The sequence below is a fragment of the Cervus elaphus genome, chromosome X (genome assembly GCF_910594005.1).
Source record: "Cervus elaphus chromosome X, mCerEla1.1, whole genome shotgun sequence".
NCBI lineage: Eukaryota > Metazoa > Chordata > Mammalia > Artiodactyla > Cervidae > Cervus > Cervus elaphus.
The window spans coordinates 7,548,581-7,573,437 of NC_057848.1; the positions used below are offsets into that span (position 1 = coordinate 7,548,581).

The window sequence follows — 24,857 nt, forward strand, 5'->3', positions numbered from 1 at the left end:
CCTGCTCAGTCGCTCAGCCGAGGCCAACTCTTTGTGACCCCCATGGACTGTAGCCCACAAAGTTCCTCTGTCCATGGCATTTCACAGGCAAAAATACTGGAGTGGATTGCCAAGTCCTACTCCAGGGGATGTTCCCAAGCCAGGGATCGAACCTGGGTCTCCCGCACTGCAGGCAGACGCTTTCCCATCTGAGCCACCAGGGAAGCCCCTCGCTAGGTACCTGGAAAGGGGGAGGCGGGCCACCGCCCGGCTTTCGACCACCACCGCCGCCGCCGCCGCCGCGTCCCCGCCCGCGGGCCTCGACCCTGCCGGGCCCGTGACGCACGGGGGCTCCCAGTGCGCCGGTCGACCGCCGCCCGGAGGTCCCCGCCGACGCCAAAAGACCACCCCCACATCCCCCCGAAGCGGGCAGAGCCCTCCCCCACCACCTCCTACACCGGTACGGCCGCCCCCCCCCCCCCGCCCCGGACCCCGTCCTCTGCCCTCAACCACCGGGGCCCCCTACCCGCGCCCGCGGCCCAGGCACCCTCCTCCCTCCACCACCAAGGGCAGAGAGGACGGGAAGCGTGGCGCCAAGCGGGCAGGGACACGACAGAGGTGAGAGGGCGAGACACAAGACAGCCGCGCGAGGCGTGGGGAGGGGTGGCCGGGAGCAAGCCCCGAGGCTCGGAGGGCGTGAGGAGGCGTCTGGCGACCGCGCGGCAGGCCCAGAGCAGCGGACGACGGCCGGCTGAGGCAAACAGGTCCAGGGCCAGCGGCGGGACGCGTCGGGCAGGCAAGCGGCCCAGCGACGGGGAGCCGCCAGCCGTCACGCCGCACAGCCCGCAAGACGCGACCGGAGGATCCGCGCTGTGCGGTCTGCGGCTGGGGGGAAGGCAGCCATGGCCGGCGCCGCGGGCGAGGCGCCCGCGGTGGGGTGGGGGCGCGCTGAGCACCTCCCACCACCACCCCCCACCCCACCCCACCCCTCGGACCCAACCTCGAGGGAACTTGGCGGGGAGGTCGGGCGGAAGAGGGACACCGGAGACGCCGCCACGGGGCGCGGGGCAAGGGTGGCGGGGGCGCCCGGCCGAGGATGGAGGGGCGGGCGGGAAGGCGGAGGAGAGCCGTCTCTCCCAGCCGACCCGCACTCTGCACGCCGCCCCCCCCCACAGTCTCCCGCGGGGCCCCTCCTCCCAGGCGGCTTTCCCTCCCTTACCTTCCAAATCGGGCCAGGTTAATGATCCTTCCCCAGGTTCAACTATGGAAAACTTGTCAGCTGATCTGTCTATAATTCAGGGATAAAACTACGACTACAGAAAGGAAAGATGACCTGACCTAGGATGGCCAAGATGTTCTACAGAACCAGAGAAAACTGGTTAAAATAAAAACCAAAAACAAAAAACCAAAAACAAAACTTTTTTTCTTGGAAACTGTAAAGCTGGTTCTTTTGCATATGAATTAAAAACAGAGCTTGTTACAAAGGCCTGCCTAGGGCAGAGCTTGAAGTTAACCATTTCCTGAGAAAACAATGCCCACTTTGCCTGAGACCTCAGCCTTGGGCAAATGAGAACTTCAACACCCCCCTCCCCCCAAAAAAGGGGGAGTCAAAGAGATATTTTCAATCTTAGGCGGAAAACTAGAAGACCTCTGTGTGGATTTCTGTATGTCTCAGTGTGAGTCTTCTATTTTTTGATAATATTGCTGAAGCTGTGCGTGAGTTCCTATTTAAATAATCTAAAGAAAAGGAAGCCCTCAAGAAATGCAAAGAAATACTCTAATATTTCTAAATACAAGGAAAAAAAAAAAAAAAAAAAAGCTCTAAATACAAGAAAAAAAATGGACCTAAATGAATTTTGGATTCATGTGAATTGGGAACTAGTCAATAGTAAATATCTAGTATTTTATTGTTTTCACTACTCTAATATAGACATGTTTAAGAGTCATTAACATTAAGCATAAACTTTTCACAGTGCCTAGGTTTACTATAACTTAAATATTGCTATATTGTTATCTCTCTCACAGACTGGTCAACAAAGAAAGTACCTCTAAAAACAAACCAAAAACACTCCTAAAAAATGGAAATGCGATATGAGCTTTTAGGTAAGCTATTAAAAATAATTATACTTTAAAATATCTGTCTATAGTAGTCTCGATTGAAGGCAGAGGAGAAGGGGACAACAGAGGATAAGATGGTTGGATGGCATCGCTGACCCGATGGACATGAGGTTGAGCAAGCCCCGGGAGTTGGTGATGGACAGGGAAGCCTGGCAGCCTGCAGTCCATGGGGTCGCAAAGAGTCAGACGCAACTGAACTGAACTGAACTTACAATAGTTTCTCCAGATCTTGGCTACCTGAATGTCTATGGTTGTGCTAGACTAAGTGATGACAGTGTATTGAATAGCTAGGTCATTTCATAAATTAAGGTTCTGAAACATTCACCACTTGACAGGGCCTTCGTCTTACACAGAAACTAAAGAGATTTTGACTATCCATGAATAGTGTCTGGTGCCATGCTGAGATGTGCAGTGTAAGAAAGCTTTTTTTTTTTTTAGATAGTATCGCTGATACGTATGTTCACCAGTCTGTAAAATGCCAATATAAAAGTCAGTTCTCGGTTGCTTAAGGAAAAATGTATGACTTGTAATTAAAGAAGGTCCGAGGAATGAAATCGCATTTGATGAAGGAAAAAGAAGTAGTTCTGACTTACAGGTGGCAGTTTCAGGATGGGGGAAGCAAAGGAATGGGTACAGAATGGGATAAGGAGGTTTTATGGAAAGTGGACCCCCAGAAAAGAGTTTTGTGCCTAGTACAAGGTTTCTTGAGATGTTGAACTGCCTTTGCTAGTGGATTTTAAGTTTCTTTACACCTCTTAAATGATCCGTCCTAGGTTTACCTTTGAAATCTTTTGTTACCTTTGGCTAAGTGGATAAGTATTCTTTCACAGCCTACCTGACTGTCATGAACCCTTTTGATATTTGTGAACAAACCTTCCTAAATAACTGACTTCTAGCTAACTTTGGGATGCTTCAGAGGGCCCCTGAGGCCTCCCAAAGAGAGATATTTATTAAACAACCTGAGTTCATTTGGCATGTTAAACTACATGGGAAGTGTTGTTCAGAAGGAGTGATTGAATCTTCTCAAGTTATATTGTATGGTTGATGCTACTAATATAGATATCCTAGAAGTTATGTGACATTCATGAAAATCTGATATGTTCTGATAAAATGCTGTCAGTTATAATTTGAGTTATCATATTAAAGTGTTTCAAATCACAGCAATGACCAGATTTACTTTGTCAATTTCAACTTAATCAGATTTTCAACATGCCTTCTGTGGTTTCACACTGATGCCTTTGCAGAAATACTGCTACTTCAAGATATACGGAAAAGACTTTTCTAAGCTTACCCATAAACAATTTTTTTGTTTGTTTGTTATCTGCTAAGCTGGTACCAGATTGGAATTTAGTCTCCTCTCTAGGTTAAGAGAACACACTTTTCTTAGAATGCGGCTTTCAATCACAGATTATCAATTTCTTTACCTTTCAGTGATTTATCTTTGTTTTTATAATTTTTTTTTTTTTTTTTTTTTCACTTCGGTAAAGTAAATAACCATTGTTTACGATTATGGTACATGTAGGATGGAGCAAGCTTTCCCCACTCCTACAAATTCTCTTAACCCCTCATATTCTTCTGATGGGACCAAGGTCTCACTTCCCTCCAGAGGGACAATCCAAGCTTTTTTATCAGCTGATCTGCCCCTGATATCAGAGTCAATTTGAGCACTGTTTGGTCTATAATTTAGGCATGAAACTATGACTACCTAAAGGAAAGATGACTTTTTGATGCAGGATGGCCATGATAGTCCTTGGACTTCAGAGAAAATTGGTTAAAATGAAACTTTTCTTCCCCCCCCCCCCCTGGAAACTGCAAAGCTGGTTCTTTTAGCATATGCAATTGAAAACATCTAGGTTGTTAGGTCAGTTTTCATTCCAGTCCCAAAGAAAGGCAATGACAAAGAATGTTCAAACTGCTGCACAGTTGCACTCATCTCACACACTAGTAAAGTAATGCTCAAAATTCTCCAAGCCAGGCTTCAACAATACATGTGCTGTGAGCTTCCAGATGTTCAAGCTGGATTTAGAAAAGGCAGGGGAACCAGAGATCAAATTGCCAACATCCACTGGATCAAGGAAAAAGCAAGAGGGTACCAGAGAAACACCTATTTCTGCTTTATTGACTGTGCCAAAGCCTTTGACGGTAGGTATCACAATAAACCGGGGAAAATTCTGAAAGAGATGGCAATACCAGCCCACCTGACCTGCCTCTTGAGAAACCTGTATGCAGCTCAGGAAGAAACAGAACTGGACCTGGAACAACAGACTGGTTCCAAACAGGAAAAGGAGTATGTCAAGGCTGCATATTGTCACCTTGCTTATTTAACTTATATGCAGAGTACATCGTGAGAAATGCCGGGCTGGATGAAGCACAAGCTGGAATCGAAACTGCCAGGAGAAATATCCATAACGTCAGATAGGCAGATGACACCACCCTTATGGCAGAAAGGGAAGAAGAACTATAGAGCCTCTTGACGAGAGGGAAAGCGGAGAGTGTAAAAGCTACCTTAAAGCTCAACATTCAGAAAACGAAGATCATTGTATCTGGCCTCATCACTTCATGGCAAATAGATGGGCAAGCAGTGGAAACAGTGGCAGACTTTATTTTGGGGGGCTCGGAAATCACTGCAGATGGTGACTGCAGGCATGAAATTAAAAGATGCTTGCTACTGCTGCTGCTAAGTCACTTCAGTCATGTCTGACTCTGTGCGACCCCACAGGTGGCAGCCCACCTGGCTCCCCCATCCCTGGGATTCGCCAGGCAAGAACACTGGAGTGGGTTGCCATTTCCTTCTCCACTGCAGGAAGGTGAAAAGTGAAAGTGAAGTTGGTCAGTCGTGTCCGACTCTTAGCGACCCCATGGACTGCAACCTACCAGGCTAGTCTCTCCATGGGATTTTCCAGGCAAGGGTACTGGAGTGGGTTGGCATTGCCCTCTCCGAAAAGATGCTTTACGGCTTGTGCCTTAGCCAGACTACTTTGGGTTGGAGGGCGTTTTTGAGGAGATCGAGTGGGGAGCAAATCAGAAGGCTGTTGTAGGTGTCCTGGTATACGATCTCAGGACCTGAACAAGGATGGCAGTGGGGATGGAGAGAAGGAGCTGCAACGGAGAAAGATTTTAGTGGATATGACTTCACAGCTCAGTAGTTAATTACAGACAGGGGAAATATGAGCAAGAGGCAAAGAATGACGGCAGGCTTCTAGTCTAAGGAACTGACAGCAAAGCCTGGAACCATACTTGCGTGGTTGAGATTCAATCAATGAGTAACTTGTGCTCAAGCAACTTTCTCCAAGGGGAGTAATTCCACCATTAAACTGTAGAAATACTGTTCCTGGGCCCTCATACGTGCAAGTCCCCGAGCACTTGGCATTTCATGAGAATGACGATCGCTCTTTATCTGGTCATCCAGGAAGGCTGTGGGTTTAGGAACGAGGATGGGCTTGTTTTAAATAAAGGGTGTTGAGAGCCTTGCAGGATCTTGGGCAATCAAATAGCTTCCTGAGCACTGACATTTATTTCTTAATTTTTAAATTTACAATTCATCCAAATCTTGCAGTCCAAAGCAAACAAACAAACAAACAAAACATGTGAAAACATCACAGAAAAATAATATCTGAAAATATCTGATCGCCTTGTGATTCGTAGGGGATAAGCCTAAACTGCCCTTGAAATTGAGGGCCTAGTGAATATTGGCCCTCAGATCTCATCATAATCAACGATGAGCAACTTTTGAAGAATTGCCAGAAGTATTTTCAAGTTCGCTGACTTCTCCTGAAGTCAAGATTGCTAGCTGTGATGATTTAAAAATCACTAATTGATAAACACCAATACAATTAGTTAACATCCACATAGCCAAGTCTACGGAGCCAGGCATAACAGAGTCTACATTAATCAGATGGGATTCCTATTTTGCAGTGCAGTTGATGAGACAAGTTACACAAGATAGGAGATAATATAAATGAAAAGTGAAGCTATATGAGCAGTGCTTTGGGGAATAAACACTGATATGTAAATCGTCACTTCTGTGAAGGATTATCTCATAGACCCAGCCTATGATTTCCTAATCTGTTCATAGACGTCAGTGTTTAAGTAAGGGACTTTACTCCAGATGGAGCAAAGTGTGAATTTTCCAGATCCGTCAAATTGAATCCTTCAAGAAACAAATAATTTTTTGAGTCAACTGCTCTTAGAGATCTCTGAAAATTGAATTCTACATTACAAAAACTTCCAACATTTCTGCCTGGAGAAATCAGAGTAGATGGAGCTGTGGTAGCCATCAGGAATATTCATAAGTATCCAGCCCATGGAGGACTGCACTTCCCCACTCCCTTGGAAAGGAAGTGTGATCACTGACTATCTTTGGCCGGCGAAATATGCATCTAAGTGTCTCTGTCACTTCTGTTAGACGCTTCAAGGGTCAGCGTGTAAGCCACACATTCCCCTCCTGGCTACTGTACTTATTATGCAAAATGTCTGTGCAAATAAAGCCTCCCTCAGACTGGGTCTCTGAGACAGGAAAGGGCAGAGACCCCGGCTGACCCACACTGACCAAGTAGCAGGAGCTAAAAGTTATCTTTAATTGCTTTAAGCTCAGAGTGTTGGGGGTGGGGGTGGGGGGTGGGGGGGGGGATTCATTCCTGAAGGGATACCTAGCCGGTATTACATTGGAATTCTATCTAAGCATTAACGGACAGAGCAAGGTCATTAACATCATGGCGTTGTTTGAAAGTGGACACTTCACATTAAAATCTAGATTTCTGGCGCCTGTTGGCAAAAACCCTGACATGTTTGTACATGGTGGATCCCTTGAGCACATCAACAAGCAGGTATATATTCTCCAGCTCATGACAGCCCTCGTGACTCACTGTGACCATACCTGAGCAGTCTTCCTCCCTGAGGGGGGGTGTGTAGATATTTGACTTTCATCCGCTATCCTAAACGGTCTAAGCATCATCTATGTACTGTGCTGACTGTGGTCCACTAGATTGCATCTCATTTCCAGTTACAAACTTCAGTGACACTTGTGGCTACACAAAAACGTACAAATATCCTCAATACAGCACAACGAAATCTCTTAAGAAAAGAGATTTTGGAATTCAGCTTCCTAGGTTCAAACACCGGCTCTACCATTTTCTATCTGTATCTGGATGGCCTTGCCAGAAGAGCACTCAGCTTTCAGCAAGGTACCACCTGCCCCAGAAATCCACTTGTCCAGCAGACTAACAAAAACATGTTAGGAAGCACACATTCTTCCTTTTATTTATTTATTTTTTTGTTTGTTTTTACCTTTTGGATCCTAGTTCCCCAACCAAGGACGAAACCTGCGCCCCGCCCTCTGCATTGGAAGCATGGAGTCTTAACCCCTGAACTGCCGGCGAAGTCCGAGGAAGCACACACATTCTAGAGGGGCTAATTCAGCATTGAAAACAACCTTTATCCCGTGCACCTGCTCAGTCGCTCAGCCGTGTCCAACTCTTTGTGACCCCCATGGACTGTAGCCCACAAAGTTCCTCTGTCCATGGCATTTCACAGGCAAAAATACTGGAGTGGATTGCCAAGTCCTACTCCAGGGGATGTTCCCAAGCCAGGGATCGAACCTGGGTCTCCCGCACTGCAGGCAGACGCTTTCCCATCTGAGCCACCAGGGAAGCCCCTCGCTAGGTACCTGGAAAGGGGGAGGCGGGCCACCGCCCGGCTTTCGACCACCACCGCCGCCGCCGCCGCCGCGTCCCCGCCCGCGGGCCTCGACCCTGCCGGGCCCGTGACGCACGGGGGCTCCCAGTGCGCCGGTCGACCGCCGCCCGGAGGTCCCCGCCGACGCCAAAAGACCACCCCCACATCCCCCCGAAGCGGGCAGAGCCCTCCCCCACCACCTCCTACACCGGTACGGCCGCCCCCCCCCCCCCCCCGCCGCGGACCCCGTCCTCTGCCCTCAACCACCGGGGCCCCCTACCCGCGCCCGCGGCCCAGGCACCCTCCTCCCTCCACCACCAAGGGCAGAGAGGACGGGAAGCGTGGCGCCAAGCGGGCAGGGACACGACAGAGGTGAGAGGGCGAGACACAAGACAGCCGCGCGAGGCGTGGGGAGGGGTGGCCGGGAGCAAGCCCCGAGGCTCGGAGGGCGTGAGGAGGCGTCTGGCGACCGCGCGGCAGGCCCAGAGCAGCGGACGACGGCCGGCTGAGGCAAACAGGTCCAGGGCCAGCGGCGGGACGCGTCGGGCAGGCAAGCGGCCCAGCGACGGGGAGCCGCCAGCCGTCACGCCGCACAGCCCGCAAGACGCGACCGGAGGATCCGCGCTGTGCGGTCTGCGGCTGGGGGGAAGGCAGCCATGGCCGGCGCCGCGGGCGAGGCGCCCGCGGTGGGGTGGGGGCGCGCTGAGCACCTCCCACCACCACCCCCCACCCCACCCCACCCCTCGGACCCAACCTCGAGGGAACTTGGCGGGGAGGTCGGGCGGAAGAGGGACACCGGAGACGCCGCCACCGGGCGCGGGGCAAGGGTGGCGGGGGCGCCCGGCCGAGGATGGAGGGGCGGGCGGGAAGGCGGAGGAGAGCCGTCTCTCCCAGCCGACCCGCACTCTGCACGCCGCCCCCCCCCACAGTCTCCCGCGGGGCCCCTCCTCCCAGGCGGCTTTCCCTCCCTTACCTTCCAAATCGGGCCAGGTTAATGATCCTTCCCCAGGTTCAACTATGGAAAACTTGTCAGCTGATCTGTCTATAATTCAGGGATAAAACTACGACTACAGAAAGGAAAGATGACCTGACCTAGGATGGCCAAGATGTTCTACAGAACCAGAGAAAACTGGTTAAAATAAAAACCAAAAACAAAAAACCAAAAACAAAACTTTTTTTCTTGGAAACTGTAAAGCTGGTTCTTTTGCATATGAATTAAAAACAGAGCTTGTTACAAAGGCCTGCCTAGGGCAGAGCTTGAAGTTAACCATTTCCTGAGAAAACAATGCCCACTTTGCCTGAGACCTCAGCCTTGGGCAAATGAGAACTTCAACACCCCCCTCCCCCCAAAAAAGGGGGAGTCAAAGAGATATTTTCAATCTTAGGCGGAAAACTAGAAGACCTCTGTGTGGATTTCTGTATGTCTCAGTGTGAGTCTTCTATTTTTTGATAATATTGCTGAAGCTGTGCGTGAGTTCCTATTTAAATAATCTAAAGAAAAGGAAGCCCTCAAGAAATGCAAAGAAATACTCTAATATTTCTAAATACAAGAAAAAAAAAAAAAGCTCTAAATACAAGAAAAAAAATGGACCTAAATGAATTTTGGATTCATGTGAATTGGGAACTAGTCAATAGTAAATATCTAGTATTTTATTGTTTTCACTACTCTAATATAGACATGTTTAAGAGTCATTAACATTAAGCATAAACTTTTCACAGTGCCTAGGTTTACTATAACTTAAATATTGCTATATTGTTATCTCTCTCACAGACTGGTCAACAAAGAAAGTACCTCTAAAAACAAACCAAAAACACTCCTAAAAAATGGAAATGCGATATGAGCTTTTAGGTAAGCTATTAAAAATAATTATACTTTAAAATATCTGTCTATAGTAGTCTCGATTGAAGGCAGAGGAGAAGGGGACAACAGAGGATAAGATGGTTGGATGGCATCGCTGACCCGATGGACATGAGGTTGAGCAAGCCCCGGGAGTTGGTGATGGACAGGGAAGCCTGGCAGCCTGCAGTCCATGGGGTCGCAAAGAGTCAGACGCAACTGAACTGAACTGAACTTACAATAGTTTCTCCAGATCTTGGCTACCTGAATGTCTATGGTTGTGCTAGACTAAGTGATGACAGTGTATTGAATAGCTAGGTCATTTCATAAATTAAGGTTCTGAAACATTCACCACTTGACAGGGCCTTCGTCTTACACAGAAACTAAAGAGATTTTGACTATCCATGAATAGTGTCTGGTGCCATGCTGAGATGTGCAGTGTAAGAAAGCTTTTTTTTTTTTTTTTTTTTTTTTTAGATAGTATCGCTGATACGTATGTTCACCAGTCTGTAAAATGCCAATATAAAAGTCAGTTCTCGGTTGCTTAAGGAAAAATGTATGACTTGTAATTAAAGAAGGTCCGAGGAATGAAATCGCATTTGATGAAGGAAAAAGAAGTAGTTCTGACTTACAGGTGGCAGTTTCAGGATGGGGGAAGCAAAGGAATGGGTACAGAATGGGATAAGGAGGTTTTATGGAAAGTGGACCCCCAGAAAAGAGTTTTGTGCCTAGTACAAGGTTTCTTGAGATGTTGAACTGCCTTTGCTAGTGGATTTTAAGTTTCTTTACACCTCTTAAATGATCCGTCCTAGGTTTACCTTTGAAATCTTTTGTTACCTTTGGCTAAGTGGATAAGTATTCTTTCACAGCCTACCTGACTGTCATGAACCCTTTTGATATTTGTGAACAAACCTTCCTAAATAACTGACTTCTAGCTAACTTTGGGATGCTTCAGAGGGCCCCTGAGGCCTCCCAAAGAGAGATATTTATTAAACAACCTGAGTTCATTTGGCATGTTAAACTACATGGGAAGTGTTGTTCAGAAGGAGTGATTGAATCTTCTCAAGTTATATTGTATGGTTGATGCTACTAATATAGATATCCTAGAAGTTATGTGACATTCATGAAAATCTGATATGTTCTGATAAAATGCTGTCAGTTATAATTTGAGTTATCATATTAAAGTGTTTCAAATCACAGCAATGACCAGATTTACTTTGTCAATTTCAACTTAATCAGATTTTCAACATGCCTTCTGTGGTTTCACACTGATGCCTTTGCAGAAATACTGCTACTTCAAGATATACGGAAAAGACTTTTCTAAGCTTACCCATAAACAATTTTTTTGTTTGTTTGTTATCTGCTAAGCTGGTACCAGATTGGAATTTAGTCTCCTCTCTAGGTTAAGAGAACACACTTTTCTTAGAGTGCGGCTTTCAATCACAGATTATCAATTTCTTTACCTTTCAGTGATTTATCTTTGTTTTTATAATTTTTTTTTTTTTTTTTTTTTTTTTTTCACTTCGGTAAAGTAAATAACCATTGTTTACGATTATGGTACATGTAGGATGGAGCAAGCTTTCCCCACTCCTACAAATTCTCTTAACCCCTCATATTCTTCTGATGGGACCAAGGTCTCACTTCCCTCCAGAGGGACAATCCAAGCTTTTTTATCAGCTGATCTGCCCCTGATATCAGAGTCAATTTGAGCACTGTTTGGTCTATAATTTAGGCATGAAACTATGACTACCTAAAGGAAAGATGACTTTTTGATGCAGGATGGCCATGATAGTCCTTGGACTTCAGAGAAAATTGGTTAAAATGAAACTTTTCTTCCCCCCCCCCCTGGAAACTGCAAAGCTGGTTCTTTTAGCATATGCAATTGAAAACATCTAGGTTGTTAGTTTTCATTCCAGTCCCAAAGAAAGGCAATGACAAAGAATGTTCAAACTGCTGCACAGTTGCACTCATCTCACACACTAGTAAAGTAATGCTCAAAATTCTCCAAGCCAGGCTTCAACAATACATGTGCTGTGAGCTTCCAGATGTTCAAGCTGGATTTAGAAAAGGCAGGGGAACCAGAGATCAAATTGCCAACATCCACTGGATCAAGGAAAAAGCAAGAGGGTACCAGAGAAACACCTATTTCTGCTTTATTGACTGTGCCAAAGCCTTTGACGGTAGGTATCACAATAAACCGGGGAAAATTCTGAAAGAGATGGCAATACCAGCCCACCTGACCTGCCTCTTGAGAAACCTGTATGCAGCTCAGGAAGAAACAGAACTGGACCTGGAACAACAGACTGGTTCCAAACAGGAAAAGGAGTATGTCAAGGCTGCATATTGTCACCTTGCTTATTTAACTTATATGCAGAGTACATCGTGAGAAATGCCGGGCTGGATGAAGCACAAGCTGGAATCGAAACTGCCAGGAGAAATATCCATAACGTCAGATAGGCAGATGACACCACCCTTATGGCAGAAAGGGAAGAAGAACTATAGAGCCTCTTGACGAGAGGGAAAGCGGAGAGTGTAAAAGCTACCTTAAAGCTCAACATTCAGAAAACGAAGATCATTGTATCTGGCCTCATCACTTCATGGCAAATAGATGGGCAAGCAGTGGAAACAGTGGCAGACTTTATTTTGGGGGGCTCGGAAATCACTGCAGATGGTGACTGCAGGCATGAAATTAAAAGATGCTTGCTACTGCTGCTGCTAAGTCACTTCAGTCATGTCTGACTCTGTGCGACCCCACAGGTGGCAGCCCACCTGGCTCCCCCATCCCTGGGATTCGCCAGGCAAGAACACTGGAGTGGGTTGCCATTTCCTTCTCCACTGCAGGAAGGTGAAAAGTGAAAGTGAAGTTGGTCAGTCGTGTCCGACTCTTAGCGACCCCATGGACTGCAACCTACCAGGCTAGTCTCTCCATGGGATTTTCCAGGCAAGGGTACTGGAGTGGGTTGGCATTGCCCTCTCCGAAAAGATGCTTTACGGCTTGTGCCTTAGCCAGACTACTTTGGGTTAGAGGGCGTTTTTGAGGAGATCGAGTGGGGAGCAAATCAGAAGGCTGTTGTAGGTGTCCTGGTATACGATCTCAGGACCTGAACAAGGATGGCAGTGGGGATGGAGAGAAGGAGCTGCAACGGAGAAAGATTTTAGTGGATATGACTTCACAGCTCAGTAGTTAATTACAGACAGGGGAAATATGAGCAAGAGGCAAAGAATGACGGCAGGCTTCTAGTCTAAGGAACTGACAGCAAAGCCTGGAACCATACTTGCGTGGTTGAGATTCAATCAATGAGTAACTTGTGCTCAAGCAACTTTCTCCAAGGGGAGTAATTCCACCATTAAACTGTAGAAATACTGTTCCTGGGCCCTCATACGTGCAAGTCCCCGAGCACTTGGCATTTCATGAGAATGACGATCGCTCTTTATCTGGTCATCCAGGAAGGCTGTGGGTTTAGGAACGAGGATGGGCTTGTTTTAAATAAAGGGTGTTGAGAGCCTTGCAGGATCTTGGGCAATCAAATAGCTTCCTGAGCACTGACATTTATTTCTTAATTTTTAAATTTACAATTCATCCAAATCTTGCAGTCCAAAGCAAACAAACAAACAAACAAAACATGTGAAAACATCACAGAAAAATAATATCTGAAAATATCTGATCGCCTTGTGATTCGTAGGGGATAAGCCTAAACTGCCCTTGAAATTGAGGGCCTAGTGAATATTGGCCCTCAGATCTCATCATAATCAACGATGAGCAACTTTTGAAGAATTGCCAGAAGTATTTTCAAGTTCGCTGACTTCTCCTGAAGTCAAGATTGCTAGCTGTGATGATTTAAAAATCACTAATTGATAAACACCAATACAATTAGTTAACATCCACATAGCCAATGTCTACGGAGCCAGGCATAACAGAGTCTACATTAATCAGATGGGATTCCTATTTTGCAGTGCAGTTGATGAGACAAGTTACACAAGATAGGAGATAATATAAATGAAAAGTGAAGCTATATGAGCAGTGCTTTGGGGAATAAACACTGATATGTAAATCGTCACTTCTGTGAAGGATTATCTCATAGACCCAGCCTATGATTTCCTAATCTGTTCATAGACGTCAGTGTTTAAGTAAGGGACTTTACTCCAGATGGAGCAAAGTGTGAATTTTCCAGATCCGTCAAATTGAATCCTTCAAGAAACAAATAATTTTTTGAGTCAACTGCTCTTAGAGATCTCTGAAAATTGAATTCTACATTACAAAAACTTCCAACATTTCTGCCTGGAGAAATCAGAGTAGATGGAGCTGTGGTAGCCATCAGGAATATTCATAAGTATCCAGCCCATGGAGGACTGCACTTCCCCACTCCCTTGGAAAGGAAGTGTGATCACTGACTATCTTTGGCCGGCGAAATATGCATCTAAGTGTCTCTGTCACTTCTGTTAGACGCTTCAAGGGTCAGCGTGTAAGCCACACATTCCCCTCCTGGCTACTGTACTTATTATGCAAAATGTCTGTGCAAATAAAGCCTCCCTCAGACTGGGTCTCTGAGACAGGAAAGGGCAGAGACCCCGGCTGACCCACACTGACCAAGTAGCAGGAGCTAAAAGTTATCTTTAATTGCTTTAAGCTCAGAGTGTTGGGGGTGGGGGTGGGGGGTGGGGGGGTGGATTCATTCCTGAAGGGATACCTAGCCGGTATTACATTGGAATTCTATCTAAGCATTAACGGACAGAGCAAGGTCATTAACATCATGGCGTTGTTTGAAAGTGGACACTTCACATTAAAATCTAGATTTCTGGCGCCTGTTGGCAAAAACCCTGACATGTTTGTACATGGTGGATCCCTTGAGCACATCAACAAGCAGGTATATATTCTCCAGCTCATGACAGCCCTCGTGACTCACTGTGACCATACCTGAGCAGTCTTCCTCCCTGAGGGGGGGTGTGTAGATATTTGACTTTCATCCGCTATCCTAAACGGTCTAAGCATCATCTATGTACTGTGCTGACTGTGGTCCACTAGATTGCATCTCATTTCCAGTTACAAACTTTAGTGACACTTGTGGCTACACAAAAACGTACAAATATCCTCAATACAGCACAACGAAATCTCTTAAGAAAAGAGATTTTGGAATTCAGCTTCCTAGGTTCAAACACCGGCTCTACCATTTTCTATCTGTATCTGGATGGCCTTGCCAGAAGAGCACTCAGCTTTCAGCAAGGTACCACCTGCCCCAGAAATCCACTTGTCCAGCAGACTAACAAAAACATGTTAGGAAGCACACATTCTTCCTTTTATTTATTTATTTTTTTGTTTGTTTTTACCTTTTGGATCCTAGTTCCCCAACCAAGGACGAAACCTGCGCCCCGCCCTCTGCATTGGAAGCATGGAGTCTTAACCCCTGAACTGCCGGCGAAGTCCGAGGAAGCACACACATTCTAGAGGGGCTAATTCAGCATTGAAAACAACCTTTATCCCGTGCACCTGCTCAGTCGCTCAGCCGTGTCCAACTCTTTGTGACCCCCATGGACTGTAGCCCACAAAGTTCCTCTGTCCATGGCATTTCACAGGCAAAAATACTGGAGTGGATTGCCAAGTCCTACTCCAGGGGATGTTCCCAAGCCAGGGATCGAACCTGGGTCTCCCGCACTGCAGGCAGACGCTTTCCCATCTGAGCCACCAGGGAAGCCCCTCGCTAGGTACCTGGAAAGGGGGAGGCGGGCCACCGCCCGGCTTTCGACCACCACCGCCGCCGCCGCCGCCGCGTCCCCGCCCGCGGGCCTCGACCCTGCCGGGCCCGTGACGCACGGGGGCTCCCAGTGCGCCGGTCGACCGCCGCCCGGAGGTCCCCGCCGACGCCAAAAGACCACCCCCACATCCCCCCGAAGCGGGCAGAGCCCTCCCCCACCACCTCCTACACCGGTACGGCCGCCCCCCCCCCCCCCCCCGCCGCGGACCCCGTCCTCTGCCCTCAACCACCGGGGCCCCCTACCCGCGCCCGCGGCCCAGGCACCCTCCTCCCTCCACCACCAAGGGCAGAGAGGACGGGAAGCGTGGCGCCAAGCGGGCAGGGACACGACAGAGGTGAGAGGGCGAGACACAAGACAGCCGCGCGAGGCGTGGGGAGGGGTGGCCGGGAGCAAGCCCCGAGGCTCGGAGGGCGTGAGGAGGCGTCTGGCGACCGCGCGGCAGGCCCAGAGCAGCGGACGACGGCCGGCTGAGGCAAACAGGTCCAGGGCCAGCGGCGGGACGCGTCGGGCAGGCAAGCGGCCCAGCGACGGGGAGCCGCCAGCCGTCACGCCGCACAGCCCGCAAGACGCGACCGGAGGATCCGCGCTGTGCGGTCTGCGGCTGGGGGGAAGGCAGCCATGGCCGGCGCCGCGGGCGAGGCGCCCGCGGTGGGGTGGGGGCGCGCTGAGCACCTCCCACCACCACCCCCCACCCCACCCCACCCCTCGGACCCAACCTCGAGGGAACTTGGCGGGGAGGTCGGGCGGAAGAGGGACACCGGAGACGCCGCCACCGGGCGCGGGGCAAGGGTGGCGGGGGCGCCCGGCCGAGGATGGAGGGGCGGGCGGGAAGGCGGAGGAGAGCCGTCTCTCCCAGCCGACCCGCACTCTGCACGCCGCCCCCCCCCACAGTCTCCCGCGGGGCCCCTCCTCCCAGGCGGCTTTCCCTCCCTTACCTTCCAAATCGGGCCAGGTTAATGATCCTTCCCCAGGTTCAACTATGGAAAACTTGTCAGCTGATCTGTCTATAATTCAGGGATAAAACTACGACTACAGAAAGGAAAGATGACCTGACCTAGGATGGCCAAGATGTTCTACAGAACCAGAGAAAACTGGTTAAAATAAAAACCAAAAACAAAAAACCAAAAACAAAACTTTTTTTCTTGGAAACTGTAAAGCTGGTTCTTTTGCATATGAATTAAAAACAGAGCTTGTTACAAAGGCCTGCCTAGGGCAGAGCTTGAAGTTAACCATTTCCTGAGAAAACAATGCCCACTTTGCCTGAGACCTCAGCCTTGGGCAAATGAGAACTTCAACACCCCCCTCCCCCCAAAAAAGGGGGAGTCAAAGAGATATTTTCAATCTTAGGCGGAAAACTAGAAGACCTCTGTGTGGATTTCTGTATGTCTCAGTGTGAGTCTTCTATTTTTTGATAATATTGCTGAAGCTGTGCGTGAGTTCCTATTTAAATAATCTAAAGAAAAGGAAGCCCTCAAGAAATGCAAAGAAATACTCTAATATTTCTAAATACAAGAAAAAAAAAAAAAGCTCTAAATACAAGAAAAAAAATGGACCTAAATGAATTTTGGATTCATGTGAATTGGGAACTAGTCAATAGTAAATATCTAGTATTTTATTGTTTTCACTACTCTAATATAGACATGTTTAAGAGTCATTAACATTAAGCATAAACTTTTCACAGTGCCTAGGTTTACTATAACTTATTGCTATATTGTTATCTCTCTCACAGACTGGTCAACAAAGAAAGTACCTCTAAAAACAAACCAAAAACACTCCTAAAAAATGGAAATGCGATATGAGCTTTTAGGTAAGCTATTAAAAATAATTATACTTTAAAATATCTGTCTATAGTAGTCTCGATTGAAGGCAGAGGAGAAGGGGACAACAGAGGATAAGATGGTTGGATGGCATCGCTGACCCGATGGACATGAGGTTGAGCAAGCCCCGGGAGTTGGTGATGGACAGGGAAGCCTGGCAGCCTGCAGTCCATGGGGTCGCAAAGAGTCAGACGCAACTGAACTGAACTGAACTTACAATAGTTTCTCCAGATCTTGGCTACCTGAATGTCTATGGTTGTGCTAGACTAAGTGATGACAGTGTATTGAATAGCTAGGTCATTTCATAAATTAAGGTTCTGAAACATTCACCACTTGACAGGGCCTTCGTCTTACACAGAAACTAAAGAGATTTTGACTATCCATGAATAGTGTCTGGTGCCATGCTGAGATGTGCAGTGTAAGAAAGCTTTTTTTTTTTTTTTTTTAGATAGTATCGCTGATACGTATGTTCACCAGTCTGTAAAATGCCAATATAAAAGTCAGTTCTCGGTTGCTTAAGGAAAAATGTATGACTTGTAATTAAAGAAGGTCCGAGGAATGAAATCGCATTTGATGAAGGAAAAAGAAGTAGTTCTGACTTACAGGTGGCAGTTTCAGGATGGGGGAAGCAAAGGAATGGGTACAGAATGGGATAAGGAGGTTTTATGGAAAGTGGACCCCCAGAAAAGAGTTTTGTGCCTAGTACAAGGTTTCTTGAGATGTTGAACTGCCTTTGCTAGTGGATTTTAAGTTTCTTTACACCTCTTAAATGATCCGTCCTAGGTTTACCTTTGAAATCTTTTGTTACCTTTGGCTAAGTGGATAAGTATTCTTTCACAGCCTACCTGACTGTCATGAACCCTTTTGATATTTGTGAACAAACCTTCCTAAATAACTGACTTCTAGCTAACTTTGGGATGCTTCAGAGGGCCCCTGAGGCCTCCCAAAGAGAGATATTTATTAAACAACCTGAGTTCATTTGGCATGTTAAACTACATGGGAAGTGTTGTTCAGAAGGAGTGATTGAATCTTCTCAAGTTATATTGTATGGTTGATGCTACTAATATAGATATCCTAGAAGTTATGTGACATTCATGAAAATCTGATATGTTCTGATAAAATGCTGTCAGTTATAATTTGAGTTATCATATTAAAGTGTTTCAAATCACAGCAATGACCAGATTTACTTTGTCAATTTCAACTTAATCAGATTTTCAACATGCCTTCTGTGGTTTCACACTGATGCCTTTGCAGAAATACTGCTACTTCAAGATATACGGAAAAGACTTTTCTAAGCTTACCCATAAACAATTTTTTTGTTTGTTTGTTATCTGCTAAGCTGGTACCAGATTGGAATTTAGTCTCCTCTCTAGGTTAAGAGAACACACTTTTCTTAGAATGCGGCTTTCAATCACAGATTATCAATTTCTTTACCTTTCAGTGATTTATCTTTGTTTTTATAATTTTTTTTTTTTTTTTTTTTCACTTCGGTAAAGTAAATAACCATTGTTTACGATTATGGTACATGTAGGATGGAGCAAGCTTTCCCCACTCCTACAAATTCTCTTAACCCCTCATATTCTTCTGATGGGACCAAGGTCTCACTTCCCTCCAGAGGGACAATCCAAGCTTTTTTATCAGCTGATCTGCCCCTGATATCAGAGTCAATTTGAGCACTGTTTGGTCTATAATTTAGGCATGAAACTATGACTACCTAAAGGAAAGATGACTTTTTGATGCAGGATGGCCATGATAGTCCTTGGACTTCAGAGAAAATTGGTTAAAATGAAACTTTTCTTCCCCCCCCCCCCCCCCTGGAAACTGCAAAGCTGGTTCTTTTAGCATATGCAATTGAAAACATCTAGGTTGTTAGGTCAGTTTTCATTCCAGTCCCAAAGAAAGGCAATGACAAAGAATGTTCAAACTGCTGCACAGTTGCACTCATCTCACACACTAGTAAAGTAATGCTCAAAATTCTCCAAGCCAGGCTTCAACAATACATGTGCTGTGAGCTTCCAGATGTTCAAGCTGGATTTAGAAAAGGCAGGGGAACCAGAGATCAAATTGCCAACATCCACTGGATCAAGGAAAAAGCAAGAGGGTACCAGAGAAACACCTATTTCTGCTTTATTGACTGTGCCAAAGCCTTTGACGGTAGGTATCACAATAAACCGGGGAAAATTCTGAAAGAGATGGCAATACCAGCCCACCTGACCTGCCTCTTGAGAAACCTGTATGCAGCTCAGGAAGAAACAGAACTGGACCTGGAACAACAGACTGGTTCCAAACAGGAAAAGGAGTATGTCAAGGCTGCATATTGTCACCTTGCTTATTTAACTTATATGCAGAGTACATCGTGAGAAATGCCGGGCTGGATGAAGCACAAGCTGGAATCGAAACTGCCAGGAGAAATATCCATAACGTCAGATAGGCAGATGACACCACCCTTATGGCAGAAAGGGAAGAAGAACTATAGAGCCTCTTGACGAGAGGGAAAGCGGAGAGTGTAAAAGCTACCTTAAAGCTCAACATTCAGAAAACGAAGATCATTGTATCTGGCCTCATCACTTCATGGCAAATAGATGGGCAAGCAGTGGAAACAGTGGCAGACTTTATTTTGGGGGGCTCGGAAATCACTGCAGATGGTGACTGCAGGCATGAAATTAAAAGATGCTTGCTACTGCTGCTGCTAAGTCACTTCAGTCATGTCTGACTCTGTGCGACCCCACAGGTGGCAGCCCACCTGGCTCCCCCATCCCTGGGATTCGCCAGGCAAGAACACTGGAGTGGGTTGCCATTTCCTTCTCCACTGCAGGAAGGTGAAAAGTGAAAGTGAAGTTGGTCAGTCGTGTCCGACTCTTAGCGACCCCATGGACTGCAACCTACCAGGCTAGTCTCTCCATGGGATTTTCCAGGCAAGGGTACTGGAGTGGGTTGGCATTGCCCTCTCCGAAAAGATGCTTTACGGCTTGTGCCTTAGCCAGACTACTTTGGGTTAGAGGGCGTTTTTGAGGAGATCGAGTGGGGAGCAAATCAGAAGGCTGTTGTAGGTGTCCTGGTATACGATCTCAGGACCTGAACAAGGATGGCAGTGGGGATGGAGAGAAGGAGCTGCAACGGAGAAAGATTTTAGTGGATATGACTTCACAGCTCAGTAGTTAATTACAGACAGGGGAAATATGAGCAAGAGGCAAAGAATGACGGCAGGCTTCTAGTCTAAGGAACTGACAGCAAAGCCTGGAACCATACTTGCGTGGTTGAGATTCAATCAATGAGTAACTTGTGCTCAAGCAACTTTCTCCAAGGGGAGTAATTCCACCATTAAACTGTAGAAATACTGTTCCTGGGCCCTCATACGTGCAAGTCCCCGAGCACTTGGCATTTCATGAGAATGACGATCGCTCTTTATCTGGTCATCCAGGAAGGCTGTGGGTTTAGGAACAAGGATGGGCTTGTTTTAAATAAAGGGTGTTGAGAGCCTTGCAGGATCTTGGGCAATCAAATAGCTTCCTGAGCACTGACATTTATTTCTTAATTTTTAAATTTACAATTCATCCAAATCTTGCAGTCCAAAGCAAACAAACAAACAAACAAAACATGTGAAAACATCACAGAAAAATAATATCTGAAAATATCTGATCGCCTTGTGATTCGTAGGGGATAAGCCTAAACTGCCCTTGAAATTGAGGGCCTAGTGAATATTGGCCCTCAGATCTCATCATAATCAACGATGAGCAACTTTTGAAGAATTGCCAGAAGTATTTTCAAGTTCGCTGACTTCTCCTGAAGTCAAGATTGCTAGCTGTGATGATTTAAAAATCACTAATTGATAAACACCAATACAATTAGTTAACATCCACATAGCCAATGTCTACGGAGCCAGGCATAACAGAGTCTACATTAATCAGATGGGATTCCTATTTTGCAGTGCAGTTGATGAGACAAGTTACACAAGATAGGAGATAATATAAATGAAAAGTGAAGCTATATGAGCAGTGCTTTGGGGAATAAACACTGATATGTAAATCGTCACTTCTGTGAAGGATTATCTCATAGACCCAGCCTATGATTTCCTAATCTGTTCATAGACGTCAGTGTTTAAGTAAGGGACTTTACTCCAGATGGAGCAAAGTGTGAATTTTCCAGATCCGTCAAATTGAATCCTTCAAGAAACAAATAATTTTTTGAGTCAACTGCTCTTAGAGATCTCTGAAAATTGAATTCTACATTACAAAAACTTCCAACATTTCTGCCTGGAGAAATCAGAGTAGATGGAGCTGTGGTAGCCATCAGGAATATTCATAAGTATCCAGCCCATGGAGGACTGCACTTCCCCACTCCCTTGGAAAGGAAGTGTGATCACTGACTATCTTTGGCCGGCGAAATATGCATCTAAGTGTCTCTGTCACTTCTGTTAGACGCTTCAAGGGTCAGCGTGTAAGCCACACATTCCCCTCCTGGCTACTGTACTTATTATGCAAAATGTCTGTGCAAATAAAGCCTCCCTCAGACTGGGTCTCTGAGACAGGAAAGGGCAGAGACCCCGGCTGACCCACACTGACCAAGTAGCATGAGCTAAAAGTTATCTTTAATTGCTTTAAGCTCAGAGTGTTGGGGGTGGGGGTGGGGGGTGGGGGGGTGGATTCATTCCTGAAGGGATACCTAGCCGGTATTACATTGGAATTCTATCTAAGCATTAACGGACAGAGCAAGGTCATTAACATCATGGCGTTGTTTGAAAGTGGACACTTCACATTAAAATCTAGATTTCTGGCGCCTGTTGGCAAAAACCCTGACATGTTTGTACATGGTGGATCCCTTGAGCACATCAACAAGCAGGTATATATTCTCCAGCTCATGACAGCCCTCGTGACTCACTGTGACCATACCTGGGCAGTCTTCCTCCCTGAGGGGGGGTGTGTAGATATTTGACTTTCATCCGCTATCCTAAACGGTCTAAGCATCATCCACGTACTGTGCTGACTGTGGTCCACTAGATTGCATCTCATTTCCAGTTACAAACTTCAGTGACACTTGTGGCTACACAAAAAAGTACAAATATCCTCAATACAGCACAACAGTTAAGAAAATAGATTTTGGAATTCAGCTTCCTAGGTTCAAATACCGGCTCTACCATTTTCTATCAGTGTCATCAGGGCAAATCACTTAGCCTCTTCAAATTCCAGTTTCCTTATGAACAGAGCGAGGATAATGACGATCCCAGCTTCAGAGTGTCTGATGAGCTAACACAGTCAAGGGCTTAGACAGTGCCTGACCCCGAATATGCATCCAGTATGTGTTGGATGATATTCCTTTTACTAGAAACAGAGTGATTTCTTCGTGTATCCAGCCATCAGGGAATTCAATCAAGCTGAAAGATACAGTGGAATTGTTCTGCAGATCTGATTCCAACCAGGACCTGTTTCTGGTAAAAATCAGGGCCCCAAAGCAGAAGCAAATGTCCTTGAGTTTTGTTGTCTCAGGCTAGATGCTGCGCTCAGACTCCTGGTAAGCTGTTCCTAGGAGCACGGGGAACACAGGCATGGAAGGGAGCCAACTGGAAACACACTTGCAAAAACTGTGTGTAGCCCTGCCAAGTGAACATCAGGACTCAGTTCACTGATCCCAAGGCAATCAGAGAGGGCCACACAGCTTACTTTCTCCCATTGTGACAACTGTGGATGGCCACAGACACACTGTCCAGGAAAGGGAATTGATGTGAACATTACCCTGCTGAAGGAAAGAGGCTGACTTCAACTGAGAAGCTTGTGAGTCACTTCTGAAGAAGTGCATACAATATGCCTTCACCCTGCCAGTAACACATATTTCCATAACACACAGCGATGCACTCGATCGATGTGCATCCTCCAGTAAAGCCCAGCCCTGATGTCTTATAGGAGCCTCTCTGGCCATTGTCATAAGCGAGTCTAATTTTGTGTGAGGCCATGAAAACTCAGTGTTTTTCTTACGCTTGTGCTTATGACGGGAGGTCTGAGAAGGCACTTCTGAAGGTTTATTCCTACCAGTCGTTGTCATTTTTATCGAGTCTTTATTTATTTATTTATTTGTTAGTTCTACCAGTTTCTTGCTACCAACCCATCTCCCTCCACCCTCGTGCACACACGATCAGTCATGTAATCCCATGGACTTCGGCCCACCAGACTCCTCTGTCCATGGATTTCTCCAGGCAAGATCACTGGAGTGGGTTGCCATTTCCTTCTCCATGTATCGAGTCTTTCAAGGTGCCATCACTGAGGTGTGGCTTCGACACGTGTACGAGGCTGAGTAGCAACATGCCCTTTCTCCCTAAGTGCAGTAGAAGTCATCCCCACTTCCCAACATGTCTGTCTTCCGAACTCTGGAGCATGTATTGCTTGAGCTCACCAGAGCGTCAGGATATACTAGAAACCCTTCTGACTGCAGTCTCTTCAGGAGGTTGCAAGTGCTTCACACCTCAGGATTTTACAAAGCACTTTCTACAACCTCAGCTGGAAGAGAAGTCAACACTCGTGACAGTCACAGGCTTCCATGGCCTGGACTTGATTATGGGCTGTGCTTTCATAATCATCGTGTTTCCTATACCAACTAAGATGTCACTGAGAACTTTTTTCTCTATCATCATTGTATCTTGGATGTTCATTTAGACATATTATGGGTTTTCCTATATAGCTTCCCTTACGGATGAGGGTCTTAGGTTAGCAGTACTTACTAGAACTGACTTCCAGGTAGCTGTGGTAGAACAGGAAAAAGAATGACCAACTGCTGTATTCGTAACATTATGTATGAAAATATTATTCGTTTTACTGTTTGCAGTCATCCAATTCTAACGTTCTGAAATACGCATTCAGAAAAATCAAAATACCGCCTAGCTACTAGGCGGTCTCCCATCCAAGTACTAAGCAGGCCCGACCCTGCTCAGTTTCCCAGATCAGAGGAGATAGGGCACGTTCAGGGTGGTACGGCTTTAGACCGAGGCGGCTGCCAGGCGCCCCAAGAGCCCCGCGTTGCGCCTCCCTTTCGTTCTGACCTGCCGGTCGGGCCTGGGGCCGCAGCTCTTGACCGGGCGCGCGCTGCACTTGAGCCGCACGACTGGACTCCGGCCGGCCAGCCGGGCAGCTCGGGGGCCAGCAGAGGGCGCCCCGGCCCCGCACACCGCCAGCCCCGGCCAGCACCCGTCTGCCCCGCCCGGGCGTGGCGTGCCTGCGGGACCCGGGGTGGGGGGAGGAGGGATGGCTTGAGCGGCGAGGACATCTCGGTGCCCTGCCGCCCTGGGCCTCTTCAGGCTCGCGCCGCGCCGCCCCAAATCCCCAACCCCCGCCCCCCACCATCCCGTTCGCTGCTCAGGGTCACGTGGCTCCGGACGTGTGTGGCTTCGGCCCGGGGCCGCGGTCCCCGGAGCCTCCTGCGGGCTTCGGAGCAGCCCAGCCGGGGCCCCAGGCGCCCATCCTGCCCGCTGCCCAAACCCACCGGAGCGCGTCAGCCCCGCCCTTTCGCCCTACCGAGGCCCGCCTTGCTCCCACGAAGCGGGCCCAGCACAGGACCTTCCTGAGAGAGCAGACGAGCGACACGCAGGCACACGGACAGACACTCGCACGCACCCACGCCAAGTGAGACAGAGGCAGAAAGAGACGAGGGTTCAGAGAGAGACTCGAAGACAGCGTGTGGGCAAGGGGGGCCTCGGG

At 47.2% G+C, this 24,857-nt stretch overlaps 1 protein-coding gene and 3 non-coding genes across 10 annotated transcripts; 1 reads left to right on the forward strand and 3 right to left on the reverse strand.

The window, feature by feature from the left end:
* The first annotated feature begins 64 nt into the window (after nt 1–64).
* LOC122690017 (basic salivary proline-rich protein 4-like) lies at nt 65–16,826 on the forward strand. 7 transcript variants are annotated; one of them, XM_043896933.1, is made up of 5 exons: nt 65–439; nt 2,005–2,082; nt 7,398–7,981; nt 9,542–9,619; nt 14,947–16,826. In XM_043896933.1, exon 5 carries the CDS (start codon nt 15,165–15,167, stop codon nt 16,377–16,379), a length of 1,215 nt encoding a protein of 404 aa, XP_043752868.1. In that variant the 5' UTR covers nt 65–439; nt 2,005–2,082; nt 7,398–7,981; nt 9,542–9,619; nt 14,947–15,164; the 3' UTR covers nt 16,380–16,826. The 7 variants fall into 7 exon arrangements, with proteins under 7 accessions (XP_043752868.1, XP_043752864.1, XP_043752867.1 ...); XM_043896929.1 differs by lacking the exon at nt 65–439 and adding an exon at nt 564–597; XM_043896931.1 differs by lacking the exon at nt 65–439 and adding an exon at nt 1,184–1,655.
* Nucleotides 132–203, reverse strand: TRNAC-GCA. The gene has a single exon. It is a non-coding gene; the product is annotated as a tRNA-Cys (tRNA).
* Nucleotides 7,674–7,745, reverse strand: TRNAC-GCA. Its single transcript has one exon. It is a non-coding gene; the product is annotated as a tRNA-Cys (tRNA).
* Nucleotides 15,223–15,294, reverse strand: TRNAC-GCA. Its single transcript has one exon. It is a non-coding gene; the product is annotated as a tRNA-Cys (tRNA).
* Nucleotides 16,827–24,857: the final 8,031 nt, after the last annotated feature.